This window comes from Psammomys obesus, unplaced genomic scaffold (assembly GCF_907164565.1).
Source record: "Psammomys obesus unplaced genomic scaffold, mPsaObe1.curated_primary_1811, whole genome shotgun sequence".
NCBI classification, from domain to species: domain Eukaryota; kingdom Metazoa; phylum Chordata; class Mammalia; order Rodentia; family Muridae; genus Psammomys; species Psammomys obesus.
The window spans coordinates 8588596-8605963 of NW_026585504.1; the positions used below are offsets into that span (position 1 = coordinate 8588596).

The 17368-nt window shown below is 46.9% G+C and overlaps 1 protein-coding gene across 4 annotated transcripts in view; it reads left to right on the forward strand.

Annotated features, from left to right (window-relative positions):
- Nphp1 (nephrocystin 1) overlaps positions 1-14919 on the forward strand; it is a 53106-nt gene extending 38187 nt beyond the window's left edge. For all 4 annotated transcript variants that reach the window (XM_055615862.1, XM_055615992.1, XM_055615918.1 and 1 more), the window contains exons 15-20: positions 84-160; positions 1931-2030; positions 7662-7774; positions 9770-9843; positions 12692-12736; positions 14465-14919. In XM_055615862.1, coding sequence (XP_055471837.1) covers positions 84-160; positions 1931-2030; positions 7662-7774; positions 9770-9843; positions 12692-12736; positions 14465-14737 — 682 coding nt within the window. In that variant the 3' untranslated portion in view covers positions 14738-14919. The remainder of the gene's footprint in view (positions 1-83; positions 161-1930; positions 2031-7661; positions 7775-9769; positions 9844-12691; positions 12737-14464) is intronic.
- The last annotated feature ends 2449 nt before the right edge of the window (positions 14920-17368 follow it).

The window sequence follows — 17368 nt, forward strand, 5'->3', positions numbered from 1 at the left end:
TTGATGCCAAAGAGCATTCCTGGCTGAGTCTAGTTCATGAATGCCCCCGACATGGACCAGTCACATGTGCTGTTCTTTTATAGAACGTACGAACTCTTCTTGAATGGTGGCACTCCTTATGAAAAAGGTGTTGAAGTGGACCCCTCAGTGTCCAGAAGAGGTACAGCCCTTATGTGTGACCCCTGTTAGCTGGCTTCTTAGCACCATGACCCTGCCATAAGCAGGTTAAAGGAGGGAGGGTTCGTTTGGGTCTGCATTTCCACAGGGTTCAGTCTGTGGTCACTGGGCCCTGTTAGCAAAGAACATCATGGCAAAGCATGTGATGGAGAAGTCTCTTCATCCCATGATGGCTGCTGGGACAGCGCAGAAGGGCAAGGCTCCCTGTATCTCCTTAACAGACCTAGCTCCAGTGGCCCGAATGTGTCTTTGAAGGCCCCAGAAAGGTTCCCCATCTCCATATTCCTCAGGCTGGTGATCAACCTTTAATATATAGGTCTTTTTATAAGATTTCTCTCTTCTCTTTTTTTTTAAAAAAATGTGTATGTTTATTTGTATGTATGTCTTTCTATTACATGCATACTTGGTGCCTGTGGAGGTCAGAAGAAGGCATTGGGATTTAACTCCCTGGAACTGGAGTTAAAGATGGTTGTAAGCCACCATATGAGTGCTGGGATCCGAACAGTGGTCCTCTGCAAGAGCAGACAGTGCTCTTAACCACCGAGCCATCTCTCCAGCACTGTGGGCCTTTGAGTGGCATCTAAATCCAAATCGTATTACCCTCCTTTCCTTAAAGACAAAGCAAGCAGCAGAGCAGCAGAGAATGAAGCTGCATCCCAACAAGACACCCTTTCCCCTCGGAATCACAGTCCCTAATGCGCCATCAGTATGAAAATTAAGGCACTTTTATCTAGGTGTTTATTTTTGCTGGTACCAGAAATTCTAAGGTAGGAATTGTGAAGAATGGGGACCCTGCCTCGGCGGCTTTTCGCTGGACACGGTTGATGCCTGGCTTCATTAGGGTTTATATTGCTATAATGAAACATAAGCAGATGTTTCCTTCCTTGGGGAGGAAAGGGTTTATCTGGAGTACACCTTCATTCACATGGTTGTCCCATCATGGGAGGAAGTCAAGGCAGGAACTCAGACAGAACAGGAGCTGTGGAGGGGTGCTGCTTACTGGCTTGCTCCCCATGGCTTGCTCAGCTGCTTTCTTATAGAATCCAGGACCACGAGCCTGGGGATGGCCCCACCTACAATGGGCCAGGTCCTCTCTCATCAGTCATTAATAAAATGCCCTATAGGTTGCCTACAGCCTTATCTTATGTAGGCATTTCCTCAACTGAGGTTTCCACCTCTCAGATGACTCTGTGTCATGTTGACATAAAACTGCCAGCATAATAACTTGTAACATATAGGTGTAGCTATTTGAATGTATGCCAAGTGCCCTTAATACCATCCACCCCTCAGTGGCCTTTACACCATCCACCCAGCAGTATGCCGGAGAAGCAGGAAGATGGACACTAAGACAGATACAGTCCTTCCTCACAGAGCATTAGTCCAACATACATGCAATATCTTGGCGCTCTTCCGCTACCTGAGTCCCGGCACTCCTCACCACTGCCGATGCCCGACAGTGCCGCCGCCCCACAATGCCAGGTAGGGCTTTGGAATCTGAGGATCTGTGGCTTCTGCCTGGAGCCAGGGGTGTTTCATCAGATCCCTTTTTTCATGCCACAGAGCATCTTCTCACAGTGGCCTGTGAGGTGCCCTCTGGAGACACATGCACATTCACGCCAAGACAGGCCCATAGCAGCTGGGTAGGTGAACACGCCTTTCGTGTATTGCCTGAAGATTCTCGTGGAATGTGTGTCTAAATGGACATTATCCCAGCCACTTAAACCCTGACTCCATGTTCTTGATGTCTTTGTAGCACAGGGCAGTGTCTTTCGCCAGATGATAAGCATGCGGAGGCAGCCTCAACTTCTGGTGAAAGTGCGGTCTCTGAACAGGAGGTCAAGGGCCATGCTCAGGTGAGTGGCTGGCCTGACCTCTCTGCAGGAGTGGGAGGTGGCAGGCTAGGTGGGGCAGCTGCTTGCTTGGCCTTCGTCAGTTCTTGCCTCTTTCAGTACTCTACCAGAATTCCATACAGGCAACAGAATAGTAATAATGCACAGAGTCACTTCCTTTCCAGTTAGCCCAAGTCCTGGAGAGATGTCTCTGTGGTTACCAGCACTTGCTGCTCTTCCAGAGGACCTGGCTTTGGTTCCATCATGTTAGCTTACATCCATCCATTACGCCACCTCCAGGGGATTCACCTCCCTCCTCTTGCCTCCGTGGGCACCTGCACACATGTGATATACACACATAGACACCCGGGTTTTTAAATGATAGAAGTCATGTTACAGTTAAAGATTCTTGAATAAGCAGGAACTTCCTATCTTAAGGATATGATGGTATAGTTGTAGCCTAAGGGGTCTTCTTTTCCATGTCAAGTTTAAGAAGATCTAATCCATGTAAAGCAAAATTGCCTTATCAAGCAGTTATCTGAGTCTTGACAAATGTACCTGATGGTGTAACATTCATGCAGCCGAAATGGAGAACACCTCATTCTCTTTTACAAAAAGGAAGTTCCCTCATGTTCCTTTGCAATGAGCGCTCCAGCCCCAGCCTCAGGCAAACTCTCATATGTCTTCTTCCTCAGCACTGCAATATATCTCAAACCATCCTGAATGGTGCTAAGTAGACTTGCTATCTGACTTCTTTCACTCAGCGAGATACACTGCAGGCCCGTCCATGCTGCTGGTGTGTTAGCAGCTTGGTCCTTTTCATTCTAAATGGTGCTGCACTTGATGGGCAGATCACTGTTGGCTTATGCATGCATTACCTGATGGTTCTAGCTCTGAACAGTCACTAAGAAAGCTTCTCCCAATATTTGCATACAATACTCGCATACAGCACAGACGTCTACATTTTGAGTGGGTAAAAATGCCTAGGAATGGAATCGCTAGCGTATATAGTACTGCTTTAACTTAATAAGAAGCTGCCAGACTGTCGGTATGACTGCGCCATTTACAGATAGCAAAGCACTGAGGTCCAGTTACTCTGCATTCTCGACAGCACCAGGTTTGACCTCGGTGGGTGGGTGGACCATTCTACATGAGAATCTACCAATGTCTCAGTACCCTGTAGTCATTTTCTCACCTCTCTCAGGATCTCAAACTTTAAAACAATAGCAGCCCAACAAAGCTGTAATAAGGTTTAATAAAAGGGAGCGTATAAGAACTCGGTTATGAGTTAGCTCATAACTGTAGTTATAGTTAGCTCATAGTTATGTGTGACACACACAGAAGCGTAGTCGTGCTCACTGTATGTGCTAGTACAATTATCTTATGCATAGCTAAATGTAAATGCGATTCTAGTATCTGTTCAAATGAGCACATCTGGTAAGATCAGACATGGTCTTTCAATGGGCTTTGAAGGGTTGAAGGACGTGAGCGTGGGCACGGAGGGGACTAGGGAAGGGTGCATGTTGGGCAGAGCCTGCTGAGAGGGCTGTCCTGCCAGGACCTGCCTACCGGTCTCCAGGAAGTAGGGAAAAGTTGCCAGCAAGATGGCTCAGCGGATAGAGGTGCCTGCCACTAAGCCTGACAATCCGTGTTTGCTCCCCAAGGGCCACATGGTGGAAGGAGAGAACCAATTCCTAAGAGTTGTCTTCAGCCCACGCCCACACTCCCACCCTCACACACCCCCAGCTGCCCACACACAATTATTATATAATTTTAACTTTTGTAGTGAAGTGGGAAAGTGAAAGAGAGCTTGGTCTGCTGTTTTCAGTCCAGGTTGTGCCATCAGTCCAGACAGCCCTTGTCCTAACCTCATGCTGAAGTGTAAGGTACCCTTTACAGGTCGGTCTGTCAGCAGCCATTAATAAGTATTCATGGATACTGTTTACTCTTGGCCTTTTTTTTTTTTTTTTTTTTTTTTTTTTTTTTTTTTCTCTCTCTCTAGACATTCATGGGGCCTCTAATCCACCCTTCCCCTTTTGGGCAACCTCCCCTTGAAAATTAGTTTCTTTTCAAGGTGAGGGAACAAAAGCCTCACAGTAGCTGCCTTTGTGTGAGCAGAGCCCAGTCCTTCTGTCTTCGATCCCCCTGTTGGCGCTGGCCCGCTGCTCATCTGTGGCCAGGCCTGCAAGGCTCCTGTCAGGGACAGCTCTCAGTGCTGCTTTCTTGGCTCAGATATGCTTCACTGTCTCAGGATCAAGCTGGCCTGTGTGGCACAGAGGTCAGGGAGGCATCCATCTGTCTGCAACTCTAAACAATGCCCTGTGGCATCAGGTCATGGGCAAAAGTCCTTAGTCCCTGTTCCCCAGACTTCAGGAACCCACTGCGGCCTGTGTTAAATGCAGCTCACAGCAGGCACAGAAACAGGTGTATGCATGATTTCCAAGTAGAGGTCTTCCTGGGAATGCTGCTTGTGCTTCGGGAACTTCACCTCCACTGGCCCCAGCCTCTCTGCCTGTCTGCCATGTGCCCTTTTCTTTTAGACCCACAGACTTAAGCTGTGTCTTGAAATTCTACTTTGAGTACCATGTTGGTGTGATCCAAGCACAGGCTTCTCACAGACACCAGGCCACAGACTTTCTGGGGCCAGAGGATTATGGACCATAAGACCTGTGCCATGGGTTCAAGGAGAGAGGCTGGGTGCCCGTGTGTAAGCTTTACACACAGTTCCCTGAGCTTCCCCACCAGGGAAGTGCAGACAGGGAAGGCTGGCCTGTTCAGCATCCTCACCTCCCTGCCGAGTTCCCCACCACAGGTGGGAGAGGAAGGGTAAAAATACCCTCACACTGTCCTCCTCCCGTTTAAAGGTATATCCCACTTCTAGCTGCAGCCTGCCCTGCTAACCAGCCTTACCTGTGTTTAACTACAGTTCTCTCTGCTACATGGGGAGAGATGCTCAGTGGGGCTCTTTCCATTTTGCCAAGGAACACACAACAGTGGAGGCCTGGGCACTGGTGAGATGCCCCGTTTGCATTTTCATTGGTGCCCATTTTCACCTAAGACCCAGCTTGCTTGTGGCACCTCCCCCATCCAACATTTTTGCATATGTACTATCTGTGTATCAGAAGACATGAACTTGCAAAGAGCAGGCCCACTTCCTATACCAGTTTCTTTGCACAAGGAAGGGCCCTGTCCCCTGGGCCCACAGCCTGGTGAGCTGCTTATCTGAAATAGCTCCCTGTTCAGCTCCACCAGCACTTGCCCCGTTTTTTTCTTCCTTCCTTCCTTCCTTCCTTCCTTCCTTCCTTCCTTCCTTCCTTCCTTCCTTCCTTCCTTCCTTCTTCCTTTTTTCTGAGATAGAGTCTCTAAGGTCTCTTTACTATTTATCTCTCACTCTAGAACTCACTATGAAGACCAGGCTGGCCTTGAATTTACAGAGCTCCACATGCCTCTGCCTTTTTAGTGTTGATATTAAAGGTGTGTGCCAACCGCCACCAGGAGCCATTTTCCAAAGGTGCTAAACTTGACTCAGTTTGACCAAAGGCACATTTCTGAGGCTCTGAGGAGAGAGAGCTCTGAGTTCAGGCTCTTGGGGTTGAATGTCAGGAAACGTTGGTCCAGAGCAATGGTCTGTAAATGTCTACAGTTATTTTCCTCTGTCTGTTTGATGCATTCCCACCTCTTTTGCTTATATTTCACTCTTGCTAAAAATACAGTAAGAATATTACTGCTCCAGCCCATTCACTACACGCCGTTTCTAGTTTGCTGATCTTCAGGTGGAGTTTGCTGATCTTTGGCTCAGCCTTTAGTAGCTTAGAACTTTCTGGTCATCTTAGGTTTGGAAAAAAATGAGGTAATTTCTCAGAAAAAAAAAGTGAAACACCACTGCCTCATGCAGTAAGGAGGTGGAAGGAAAGGAGCGCATACCCTGAAGGAGCACCCACATCTTCCACACAGATGGAGCAGGCAGATCCGTAGGAAAAAGAGGGCAGACAGACGGAAGGAAGGTTCCACCCTTCCCCTGGCGACAGCAGTGACAGGTATTCTTGATGAGCCCCATACTTGGCATACAAGGGCACACTGCCCACAGAGGATATCCTTGTAGGGCATGGTGATATTAGGACTCCATAAGTGGTTCTCAATAGTCAGTCATGAAACCTAGCTTGAATTTATACCAAATTAGTATTTTATGTGCTCAGTGAACCAAATAGTTAGTGCATTTGACTGTGGTAAGACAGCCTAGAGGGGTTGGAGAGATGGCTCAGAGTTAAGAGCACTGGCTGCTCTTCCCCAGAGGTCCTGAGTTCAATTCCCAGCAACCACATGATGGCTCACAACCATCTATAATGAGATCTGGTACCCTCTTCTGGCGTGCAGGTATAAATGCAGACAGAACACTGTATACATAATAAATAATCTTTAAAAAAAAGAAAAAGTCTAGAAATGCAGGGATAGGGAATGTCCATCTACATTGCTTGAAGCTGGTTTCCCTGTGGACTCCTTTGCTGCTGTACACCAGCCTAATGGCCACACTCATCTCTTCCTCCAGCCAATGGGAAGCCTGACCATTACATCTGTGATCAGATTCCTTTCTAAAATCTGCTAGATATCAAAATAAAGGATTAATTATAAAGATTGAGGTCACCATTGTAACCTTAGAATCATGTTTGTCCTGAATCTAAAGCAAGACTCTTACATAGTTGGAGTTATCTTTTAAAATTCTCTTTCAATCTATATATTTTGATTGGGAAATTTTGATCCACTTACACTTAATGTAGTTGCCCATGGGGAGTGCCATCATTTTGGCATTTGTTGCTTATTTTCTGTATACCTTGTAGACTTTTATTTCATTTTCTTTCATATTGTTTTTACTTGATTTTTGGCACTGACACGTTTGATTCCGTTTCCATTTGTGTGTCGTCTGTAAGTCATATGTATTCATTTGTACACACTTGTGTGCATGTGTGTGTTTACTATGGAAATTACATATTCCACCCCAAAGTTACAATAATCCATTTTAAACTGCTGTCAGCTTAACTTCAATATTAACATTTTTCAGCCCTTGCCATATACCAGACTCTATATAAAATGTTACGCCTGCTTTATTTTAATCCTTTCAGTAACCTGAAATTCAGGTATTAGGCTTGGCATCCTGTAAAGAAGGAAACAGAGAGTGATTAATGAATCCCTAGTCTGACTGCTAGGAAGTAGCAAAGTTGGGATTCAGTTCAGGTCTGTCACGCCTCCTCTGTCCCACCCAGCCCATGAACAGTCTGAACTGGCATTTCCTCTTCTTCCACCACATCAGGTTTGGCAGCCACATGCTTTTGTTCAAGCTTGTAGTTCACTAGTCCCTCTCCAAAACAAGGCATTAATGGCTTTCCTTTTTATTTGCCATTTAACATGGGCGTGTACATTAGCGTGGAAGCACCAGCATGCAACACGGTGCTGAGACATGAAAATGTCTCTCTGAGGAGACTAGTTATCTCTGGTTTAACCCGACCAAGTTGTGGTGCACGTTTTCCTTTAAACTGTAGAATCTTTTCCCCAATAATAAAGTAAAACTTGTAACTGTTTATTCAAGCAATACATGGAAGAAAAACCCAGTAGTTTGGATTGAAAGGGCCTGTTTAATGACTGCCTTTCTTCCCCTGTTAGTCTGCTGCCAGAAACCTTGGTGGGGAGCATGTGCTCCACTCACTTGCTGATATTTTACCGACAAATTCTTGGAGATGTGCTCCTGAGGGACAGGACAAACCTGCAGAGTGCTGGTAAGTTTGGGCTGTTTCCCGTGAAACCCTTGAAGGTGTGTGTTCTATGCCAGCTTGTGCCTCCTGCCTACAGATGTGGCACATGGAATATGACATTGGTGTCCACACATCACTCAGGAGCAGCTTTGTGAGCCCAAACATGCTCAGCTCCTTCCCACACACAGCCTCAGCTTTTCCATTCTGGGCCCACATGGAAACAGTTTCCTCTTCAGTCTTGAACTCATCTTTTCACCTGTGACCTATCATCTTTTCAGGAAGCAATCAGAGTCATCCCCGACAGCTGTGCTTAACATAATGAAGTGTGTCCATGGATCAGTTACAAGTCAGTAAATGAAACTGTGCTCCAGTGTCTCTGCACCATTTTTATCCGTGGGATTTCATTTTAAATTAATTGTTATGTGTGTGTGGTAGATGATGCGTTCACGCGCACATGAATGCATTGCATGTGGAAGTCCAGGCTTTTTGTTGGGCAAATTCATGCCTCACCCTCCACCTCACTCATCAAGGGAGGGCCTCTCAATTGAGCCCGGAGCTCCCCCATACAACCTGACTGGCTAGCTCTAGGATCCACTCTCTCTACTGGAATATATGTGAGCTGCCACACCCAACTGGCATTTGCATGGGTTCTGGGGAGTCCAGACTTCAGACCTGCTGGCACCATTCAGTTATCTCCCTGATCCTTGTCATTTGTTTTTGAGTTCAAAATTTTTTCTAAGTAAAATATAAAAAAGTACTTTTAGAAATCAACAAGCTGTCATACATGAATGAACTTTCCAAGTAACCATACTATAAGAGCCTGGTTTTAAAATAAACCATTTTAATTCTGTGGTGCATCGCTTGAACTCTGGAAATCAGTGTGTCAGATACCCACTGCCTGCTGGGTATATGATGATGTGCCCTTGAATGATGAGTGAGAAAGGTATGGTTGAACCCATCATAATAGAGCACCCAAGCTTCAAAACAAAATGATGTGAGTAATCCCTTTAGCCTTTTACAATAATTGGTCACAAGAAAAATAGAGGGACCATGTACCAAGAAGATCTGAATGAATGTATAACACGAAGAAAGGCTTCTACGAGCAGGTAATATCAAAGATGAAACCTGAGCAAAAGATTAGACAGTGGGGAGATTTGAGAGAATCCTTTCTGTTAGAGTAACCTGTGTGCCTGGACACCCAGCGCAGGAAAATGCATCTATGCCCATGAGATTGAAGTTGAAGGCAGGCTGGCATGGAATGGAGTACAAGGAATGGGACAGCCTGGCGAGGCCTCACAATGTGGACAATTATGTTCCTAGTTAGGAGTCTACATCCAGAGTCTTGCCCCAGAAATGTAGGAGAACAAAGTCAAAAGCTACACAGAAACATCCAAAGAAATATTAACTCCAGGGAATAATACCTGAGCTTTAGCCATCTGTTGCCCTTGGATTTAACTACTAGGAATCTTCACCAGTAGCACAGCTCACATGCAGGCTTACTGGCTGTTGTGGAGGCAAGGAGGCTGTTCTAAGTTGATCTCTACTGAGGCACAGGATGGTGGGATGTGTGACACTTGGCATTTCAGAAACAAATGCTGTTGTCTGAATGTGACTCTTCCGAAATTGATGCATTGCATTATGATGGAATAGAGAGGAAGGGAGGGCCTTTAAGAGGAATCAGGCCCTTGACTCTTGAGTGGACTTAGGTATCTTTGTAGAAGGGCTTGATACTGCCCTTCTAGTTCTTCCACACTCTTTTACAGAAGACACAGTGGCCATCCTCCTTGGATACCTCATTTCAGAACTTCCTAGAATAAATGTAGAGACACAGAGAGATTAAATGGGACAGCTTCGAACCCCTGAATTCCCTTGGAAGCCAAAGTGTGTAAAAGGGTGTTAGCAGCAAATAATTGGCCTAAATTTTAATCTGAATAGATATGGTGAGATCAAATACAAGAAAATAAGAATGCAAAAAAAAAATTTAAATGCAATTTAAATTCTTCCTGTTGTGTGTTTCAGATTTAATTAGTCATCCAGTGCTGGCCACCTTCCCTGTGCTGCTGGAGCAGCCTGACGTGATGGATGCTCTCAGGGTGGGTAGCATGTAGCATGGTGGAAACCTGCTGGAACTAGGTGTTTCTCAGCCGCTGTTCATTGTCTTGCTAACACAGTCTCATTCTTTTAAGCGTGGTGGATAGTACTCCCCAGGCTTACCTCTCCGATGCAGTGGCAGTGGGGACTGCTGAGTTCATTACTGGACTTTCTTGCCTGTTATATTCCTCCGTATAAGATGCCCAAGAGGCTACTCCGAGAGTGAAACTCTAAAACCATCTGTTGTGTCAGTCAGCTGAGCTTTCAGAAGAGTTGGGGTTTCATACCATCTTTGATTTCATTCAGCATACTGTGCTGTCTGAAATAGCAACTTGATTTAAAGTGAACAGTTTGAAATCTCCAATCTTCCATTGAATTTGCATTTCCAAAATCACTATTTTGTGTGTCTCAACCTGAAGCATTAGGGCCAACAAAAAGAGAAGCCTTGTGACCATGCAAGGCTCAGACACAGATAACATGGTAGATGCCATGGCCAAGTTTGGGGCCTTCAAATATTTGGTGAAAGCAGCAAATGACTATCAGAACTCTGTCTCACTAAAGATCCGTAGGTGGGAGGGACCTGACAAAGGGCTGGGGCCGCAGCTTAACCCGCTGATGGGGTTGCTGTCTCGGGTGTGGGAGGATCAGCAGAGACCTTTTGAGGCAGATCGGATCCAATTTGGCGTGATATATGTGGAGGGACCAAGAGTGGCCAAAATGAGAGGCTGCACTTGGAGAGCGAGGAAGGCAGGGAGTGACTGTGACCAGGAAGTGTCCTCATTCCCGCAGTGCAGAGGCAGAGCAGCACGTGCACAGGAGGATAGTGGCCACATCCACTGGACTTCTGGCTGAGACAGTAGTCAAGCTGCCGTGAGGCGGAGGCAGAGGCTCCCTTTTACAGTTTTTTGTTTTTTTTTTTTTTTTTTTTTGTCTTATAGATAAAAGAATTTTAGAACAGTCCCAGAAGGAAGCCTGAGAACAGTTTTATTGTACTTTAAGCGTGAAGTAAGTTGAGTGCCCAGTGTTCTTGGGCACAGCTTTCTCAGAGAATCTAGCAGGACTCCCACATGGCAGTCATGGTCCAGTTAGAGCCCATCTCGTGGGACAGCCTTCAGAACAGTGGGGCTTTTCTGCTTGAAGAAGCGTTTGCCTGCCCAGTATCCAAGGGTCCTGTTCTAGCAGAACAAGAATAGTCTCACATTGGAGTCTAAGAAACAAAACACCAGGCCAACCAAGCTGAGGATTTTGACAGCTGCAGGAGGACTGAACTGCAAGAGGCAGAGGCTCAGCTGTACTTCCCGAGTCAGAGGTCAAGAAAGCAGGCAGGCATCACAGTGCAGGTCTGAGAGACAGCCTGGGGTAGGCTGTCACTAGAAAGAGGGTTCTTCCTCACTCATGATTCCCTCCCAACATGGCTGTACCCCATAGCTACCCAAGGGTGGAGCCTGGTGAAAGCCCTGTTCTCTTCTAGAACCATTTGGAGTGAATAGCTTTCTCTGTTGCTGTTTGCCCCTGAAGGAAAAAGTAGAGGATTGACCTTGGGTTTTCCACTGTCTTTACCTCAGGAGCCTGTTCATTTCTGCACATATTTCATTGGCCAAACCAGTCATGTGTTCTGCTTAACTCGAGCGGGGCTGGGAAAGAGAGGCTTCTGTTTGTTCCAGAAGGAAAAGGGTGGGTCTCAGTGAAGTGGCAGTGACCCACGCACACGCTGTCCCCACCAAGTCCCTCTGTCTGAGCCCCTACCCCACTGCTTTCTGTGAACTAAAAGCTCAGGTGGAGTCTTCACACTGACAGTTTTCCCGACAGTGAAGCTAAGTGACTAAGCAATGCTCACGCTGAGCCACAGCGTCTTTTAAGATGTGCATTATCAAGTGTGTGAGTCTTGGCTTCACGCAGCTAAGCGCAGTTTGTGGTTGGTGTTTTAATGATGGTGACACCTGGCCTGTTGTAAAACGCTGTGACCCTGAAGGGTTCTCTTGAGCTAGAGGCAGAAGGTGCAAGTTAACAGGATAGATTGTCACAACCTCGGGAGGATGAAATAACCTCAGCTATACCAAGACTTCATGGTCAGCCCATCAGCACATCCTTTCTCCAGGGACAGATGGGTCCCTGCCTCAGCACCCTGTAACCATAGGCGCCTATGGTTGGCCTGCCCTACCCAGAAGGGCTGATGCTTTCAGGGTACCTATAGGTCGCTATCTACAAATCCACACAAAACCAGTCCTGGACAGTCAGCCTGGAGACTGGGCATATTCACCCAGCCTTCAGTTCATCCACATGTAGGATCCCTTGATCGCAGGCTTCTCTGCTTTAAAGACAATTTTGTGAAGCCTGTGGACAGGCTCTAAATGCTTACTTGTAAATCGACTTGTCGGTCCCATCCCTTGTCACCAGTGTGGCTGGCAGAATCGTTAGCGTAGGGGACTTGGCAGGGCTTCCTATTTTTGTTGCTGTCTCTTCTTGGAAGCTCATGACAGCCTCAGCATCTGGGCATTGTGTGTGGTTGGCACAGGCGTTTGTTTTACTCATTCCTTTTGTAAGTCAGTTATAATAATCACAGGTTTCTGGGGTGTCCTTCCCAGGTGTGCCAGCCCTCCCTGTCAGGCTGGTTCTGGGTTGCTGGCATAGATGTCGTTGACAGTGCTACCTCTTTCTCACTAAATGCTCTGCAGCACTTCTGACCCCACCCCAAACTACATATATACATACGTGCATACATACAGAGCTGCACACATACATATGTACATACCTGTATACCCACCTACCTACATACACGTACATACAGGGTAAAGCTGCAGGTGTCGGCAGGAGTACTATGACTAATGCAGTGTCTGTTCTCCCCTTTAGAGTTCGTGGGCTGAGAAAGAAAGCACCTTGAAGCGATCAGAGAAGGTAACTGGGCTTTCACACCGACCTCCAGACTGATTTCCTGTGTGTTTCAGTGAGAGGCCACCATAGATGGAACCCCTTCCTCAACCAAATTGTGCCATTGCGATTGCACAAACAAAGTCTAAGAAGGCATCGTATTTACTCCTTAGTGTAAATGGGCCCTGAACAAGCTGGTTATTTCAGATCCCTGAGTTTTCCTTGACGAAGAAGTCTCTAAACTAGTCTTGTAGTTAGCAAATATCCTCTTTTTTTTTTTAAGACCCTCTAGCTCTTACATACACATGAAATAAAGAGAAGGGGGCAAAAAGCTGGCCCGGGTGGGGGCCAGCACTGAATGGAATGCTTGCCTCCGACTTACACTGCCTCAGGCCACTGAGCAAGCCTGGCCTTGACCAGTGAGGGGGCCACTGCCGGAATCCAGGACTCCACAGACATTTTCTGTTTAGGACCGGGTAGTGAGTTCAGACAGGCTTTGTGAGACACATTGTCTCCCACAGTGAGGCTACTGTCAACAAGAAAAAGCCACCGCAGAGACACGCGAAAGCCCAGAGCTCTGTGTCTATTTACAAAAGGAGTCAGAGGCCACATCGGTCTCATGGTTCGCTACTCCGTGATCTAGCAGGTGTACCCAGCCCACGTGCCACCTGTGCCCTGGGATAGCTAAGGATGTGGCCCAACCCAAAATTGTCAATGTACCTAAAACACTGAGATTTCTTTTGAAAAATGTTACATGGTTTTCAAGAGTTAGCTCTGTAGACGACATATTGTATCAAAATGTCAGAAAGTTAGACACACCTCAAGTGTTGGTTACAAGAAATGTAGGGGAAAGACAGAAGAAAAAGAAAAGGCCTAAATTTCCGAGCAGGAGCAGGCTTGTCTGGGCTTGCACAGTACCGCTGCACTTTAGCCAGTCTCTAGGTTCCAGACCTTTCTACAGCAGCAGTGAGTGAGCTGCTGGGCCTCTGCAGCCGGGGAGCCCTCTCTGCTCAGCCAGAGCACCCTGAGGTCCCTCCCTTGCTATGGGCCCCCGGCTAGGTGGTTCTTATTGTCTGGGGAGTGTCTGATGCCCTCACTTTTTACCAATAGTCTCCCTGCCTGGGCCTCCTTTCTCCACGTCACACAAAGTGCTTGCCATTTCTCTTCTCTTCTGTCTTCCCCCCCTTTTTTTGTTTCTTTTGTTTTTGTTTTGTTTTTGTAGATAAGGTCTTACCTGTGGCTGGCCTGGATCTTGTTAAGTAGACCTGCTTACCCTCCAACTCACAGGAGTCTAACTGCCTTTGCCTCCTGAGTGCTGGAATTAAAGGTGTGCACCGCCATGCCCAGCCCTGCTTCTCTCTGGCACTGAGGCAATTCTCTCTGGCAGACAATAATTCAACTACATCTATATAGCCCCCTTGCATTGTGGGGTGTGCATGCATGCCTCCGTGTGTGTGTGTGTGTGTGTGTGTGTGTGTGTGTGTGTGTGTTTGTGTGACTAGAGTAGATTGTAGCACTTTGGTCTCCTTGACAGAGCATGTGACACTCGGTGGAGGTGACAGCCTACCTCACAAAGCCCCTGCAGAGTTCTTGGGGAGAGCCGCTAAGCTCTGTTCCACCTTGCCGCTCATTCCCTATCTGCCAGGTCCTCGGTCCCGCTCCTCAATGGCTTTTAGCCAACAGCTCACGGGATTTTGTATCTTGAGAGCAATGGTACCAGTCTACTCATAGTTCTCTGTGGTGGTGTTTTCCCAGAGAGACAAAGAGCTGCTGAAGTCTGAGTTCCTCCTGGTCTACCACGACTGCGTGCTCCCTCTGTTGCATTCCACGCTGCTGCCCCCGTTCAGGTGGGCTGAGGAGGAGACGGAGGCCGCTCGCTGGAAAGCCATCGCCGACTTCCTCAAGCAGAGCCGAGAGAACGAGGGTTCCCTGAAGGCTCTGCTGTCACCAGATGGGGTTCACAAGCCGTTTGACCTTTCCGAGCAGACCTATGACTTCTTGGGTGAAATAAGAAAGAATTCAGCCTGACGGTGGCCATGGCTCTCGATTCCCACTGAACCTGGAGGGCTCCCCATGATGACGTGGCTCAAACAACAGAACCAAAAGAAACAGACTGGTTAGACATTCAGTCATATTCTTTTGTGTACAAATTATATTTTCAAAGAAATATCTAATAATTTGACTATGTAAAACAATAAAATAAGTTTTATAAGGAATATTGTTATATCTAAGTGTGAATATTTTTCAAGACACCAATTCATAAGTGTCGAGCTGAAGGTGTAGATGTCTATGAAAGAGTTTTTAGCAAAGGCTGACTTTGTGATTATTGAAGAAAGAAAAAAATATTATCTACCCAGAAAATATACTTCCAAATCCTAAGACTGATACTTAATATCAAGGGCAGGGCTCAGTGATTTCGGGCTTGTCTGGTTCATGCAGGGCCCTGGGCTCCAACCCCAGCATTGTGAAGACAGAATATATAAACTGTCCATTTGAGGAATTGTGTTGTGAGTCATTTAACTCAGTCTCACATTTGGATTGACTTGTCCCTGAGTAGAACAAATACAGAATCCTTGTCTTTTCAAGTCAATATCAAAAGTCTAACTTTGTTTTAAAAAAAAATGTTTTCTAACCCACATTAGAGAGTGGTACTGATATGCTTTGCAGTAGAATACGAGGTCTTGGTGCACCTCAGATAGACTCGAAGGTGCTACCAAATTTCTCACACCTTTACTGTTAGCCATAGTAGCACGGCTATCTCTCGAGGGCCTGGCCATGTTCCGCATCTCTTGGTTGGTAATGATAATACTGCGGCTCTGCTGAGGACCTGGTCGGGTTTGTCAGTGCTCGCCTTAGCTGCGTGGTCCTCTGCGCTGCTGTAAGCTGCAGGTCCGTAGTACTGCTGAAGAGATGGACAGAACAGATCGTGTGATCTCTAGAAAGTCGGAGCTAGTCAGCGGCACAGCGGATGTGCCACGTACCATGTCTGCCGCCCCAGAGGCTCCACCTCGTGATGCAGACTTAAGAATTACATGTGCAGACAGGCAGTACTTACTACTGCCAGCCTCCTGCCCCGTGCAATGTAGTCTTAAAAGAAAAAAATGTGCAAGTAAAATTTAAGAAAGGTATTTAAAGAAAAGTATGGATGAATAAAGAAGAGGCCAACCTAAACTGTTAAGAATCCCCAAAATACACTTAACAGTGTAAGAGACCTTTATTTCTAGAAATTTGTTATATTATGACACTTCTGAGCTGTTCCAAATTCCACTAGCCCAGGCTCTTAAAGGTCGAACTCAAGGAACGATGGAGAGAGGCAGGGGCCGAGCCTCCAGCCTGTGAAGTCTAGGGAGACATATTTAAGTTCCATCCAAACCACAATGGGCCTTGAGCTCAGAAATGAACGTGGTCTGGCAGGATTCCCGGCCCATAACATGACAGACAAGTGGGAACTTGGCCTTGAGAAAAAGAACCCGCTGCACCGCAGCCCTCTGTGTGAGCCCTCTGTCCTGGGTGACAGTAAGGGGCTGTTGAAGGCTGTCTTCTGCTCATCACTTTAAGGCTCACTTCCCTGGCAGCTCCGCTCCTTCCCAGGGCCTCTCCAGCTGCCGTTCCCTGGAAGACCCTGCCTGGTCGGATGTGCACAGGGGTTCCGGGGCCTCTGTCCTACCCAGCCATTGAGTCGCCTCCAACCCCAGCCTCCTGGAGGCCTGTTCTTAAGGGAACCTGAGACCACGTTATAACCACGCACTGTAAAGTTGGTTTTTCTGTAGAATGTGTGTGTGTGTGTGTGTGTGTGTGAGAGAGAGAGAGAGAGAGAGAGAGAGAAAGAGAGAGAGAGAGATACAGGGTTTCTTTGATGCTATATGTTTCAGTTTTTGTTTTTTTAACTAGTTGGCTTATTCTTGGCCTGGGACTGGGCATTTGGGATGAAAATAAATGCTGGCAAGTTCCTTCCAGTGGCTCTAGGACCAGGAGGAAGAAGCTGCTTTCAGACTCCCAAGCTAGCTTCCCTGCTCGTTTGAAGTGACTAAGGAGTTGACGACTGTAGACAGTTTTCACAGTTTTTGACACACGAGGAAGTACAGAGACAGCCCCAAACAGTGTGGGTGATGCTGGTTCAGAAAGGGAAAGACATGGACAGCCAGCCTGCGTAGAAAGGACAGCACCATCGGATGCCATAGCCCTGCCGGTGAGAAACTCCTTCCTTTCAGTCAATGGAATCTTGTTTTTTCAGCAAAGCCTCTCTGGCTCTTTTAAATGTCGCTTTTTTAGCTTCCAAAACAGGAAAGGGTTGTCAAGGAGCCAAAAACATCCTGGAAACAGTCCTGGAGCACGTGTGTTAAAAAGTGAGGCTCAAGAGCAGGCTGAGGTAGGCCTGCAGGGAGAGGAGCAGTGGGAGAAGGCAGGCCAGGACAAACCTTCTCCGGGGGGTGGGGGGAACCTCCCTGGAAGGTGAGGCGCTCCCTATATCCAAAGCACATAAACTAAACCACACAGCCCGTTCTTTCCAGACTCAGCCTCCTCTCCTCTTTATTACTGCCTTTTAGAGTATGTGTGTGTGTGTGTGTGTGTGTGTGTGTGTGTGTGTGTGTGTGTGTAATACTCATTTAGAGAGTTTGAGTGTGTGTGTCCGCATGTGGCTGTGCATTCCTGTATATG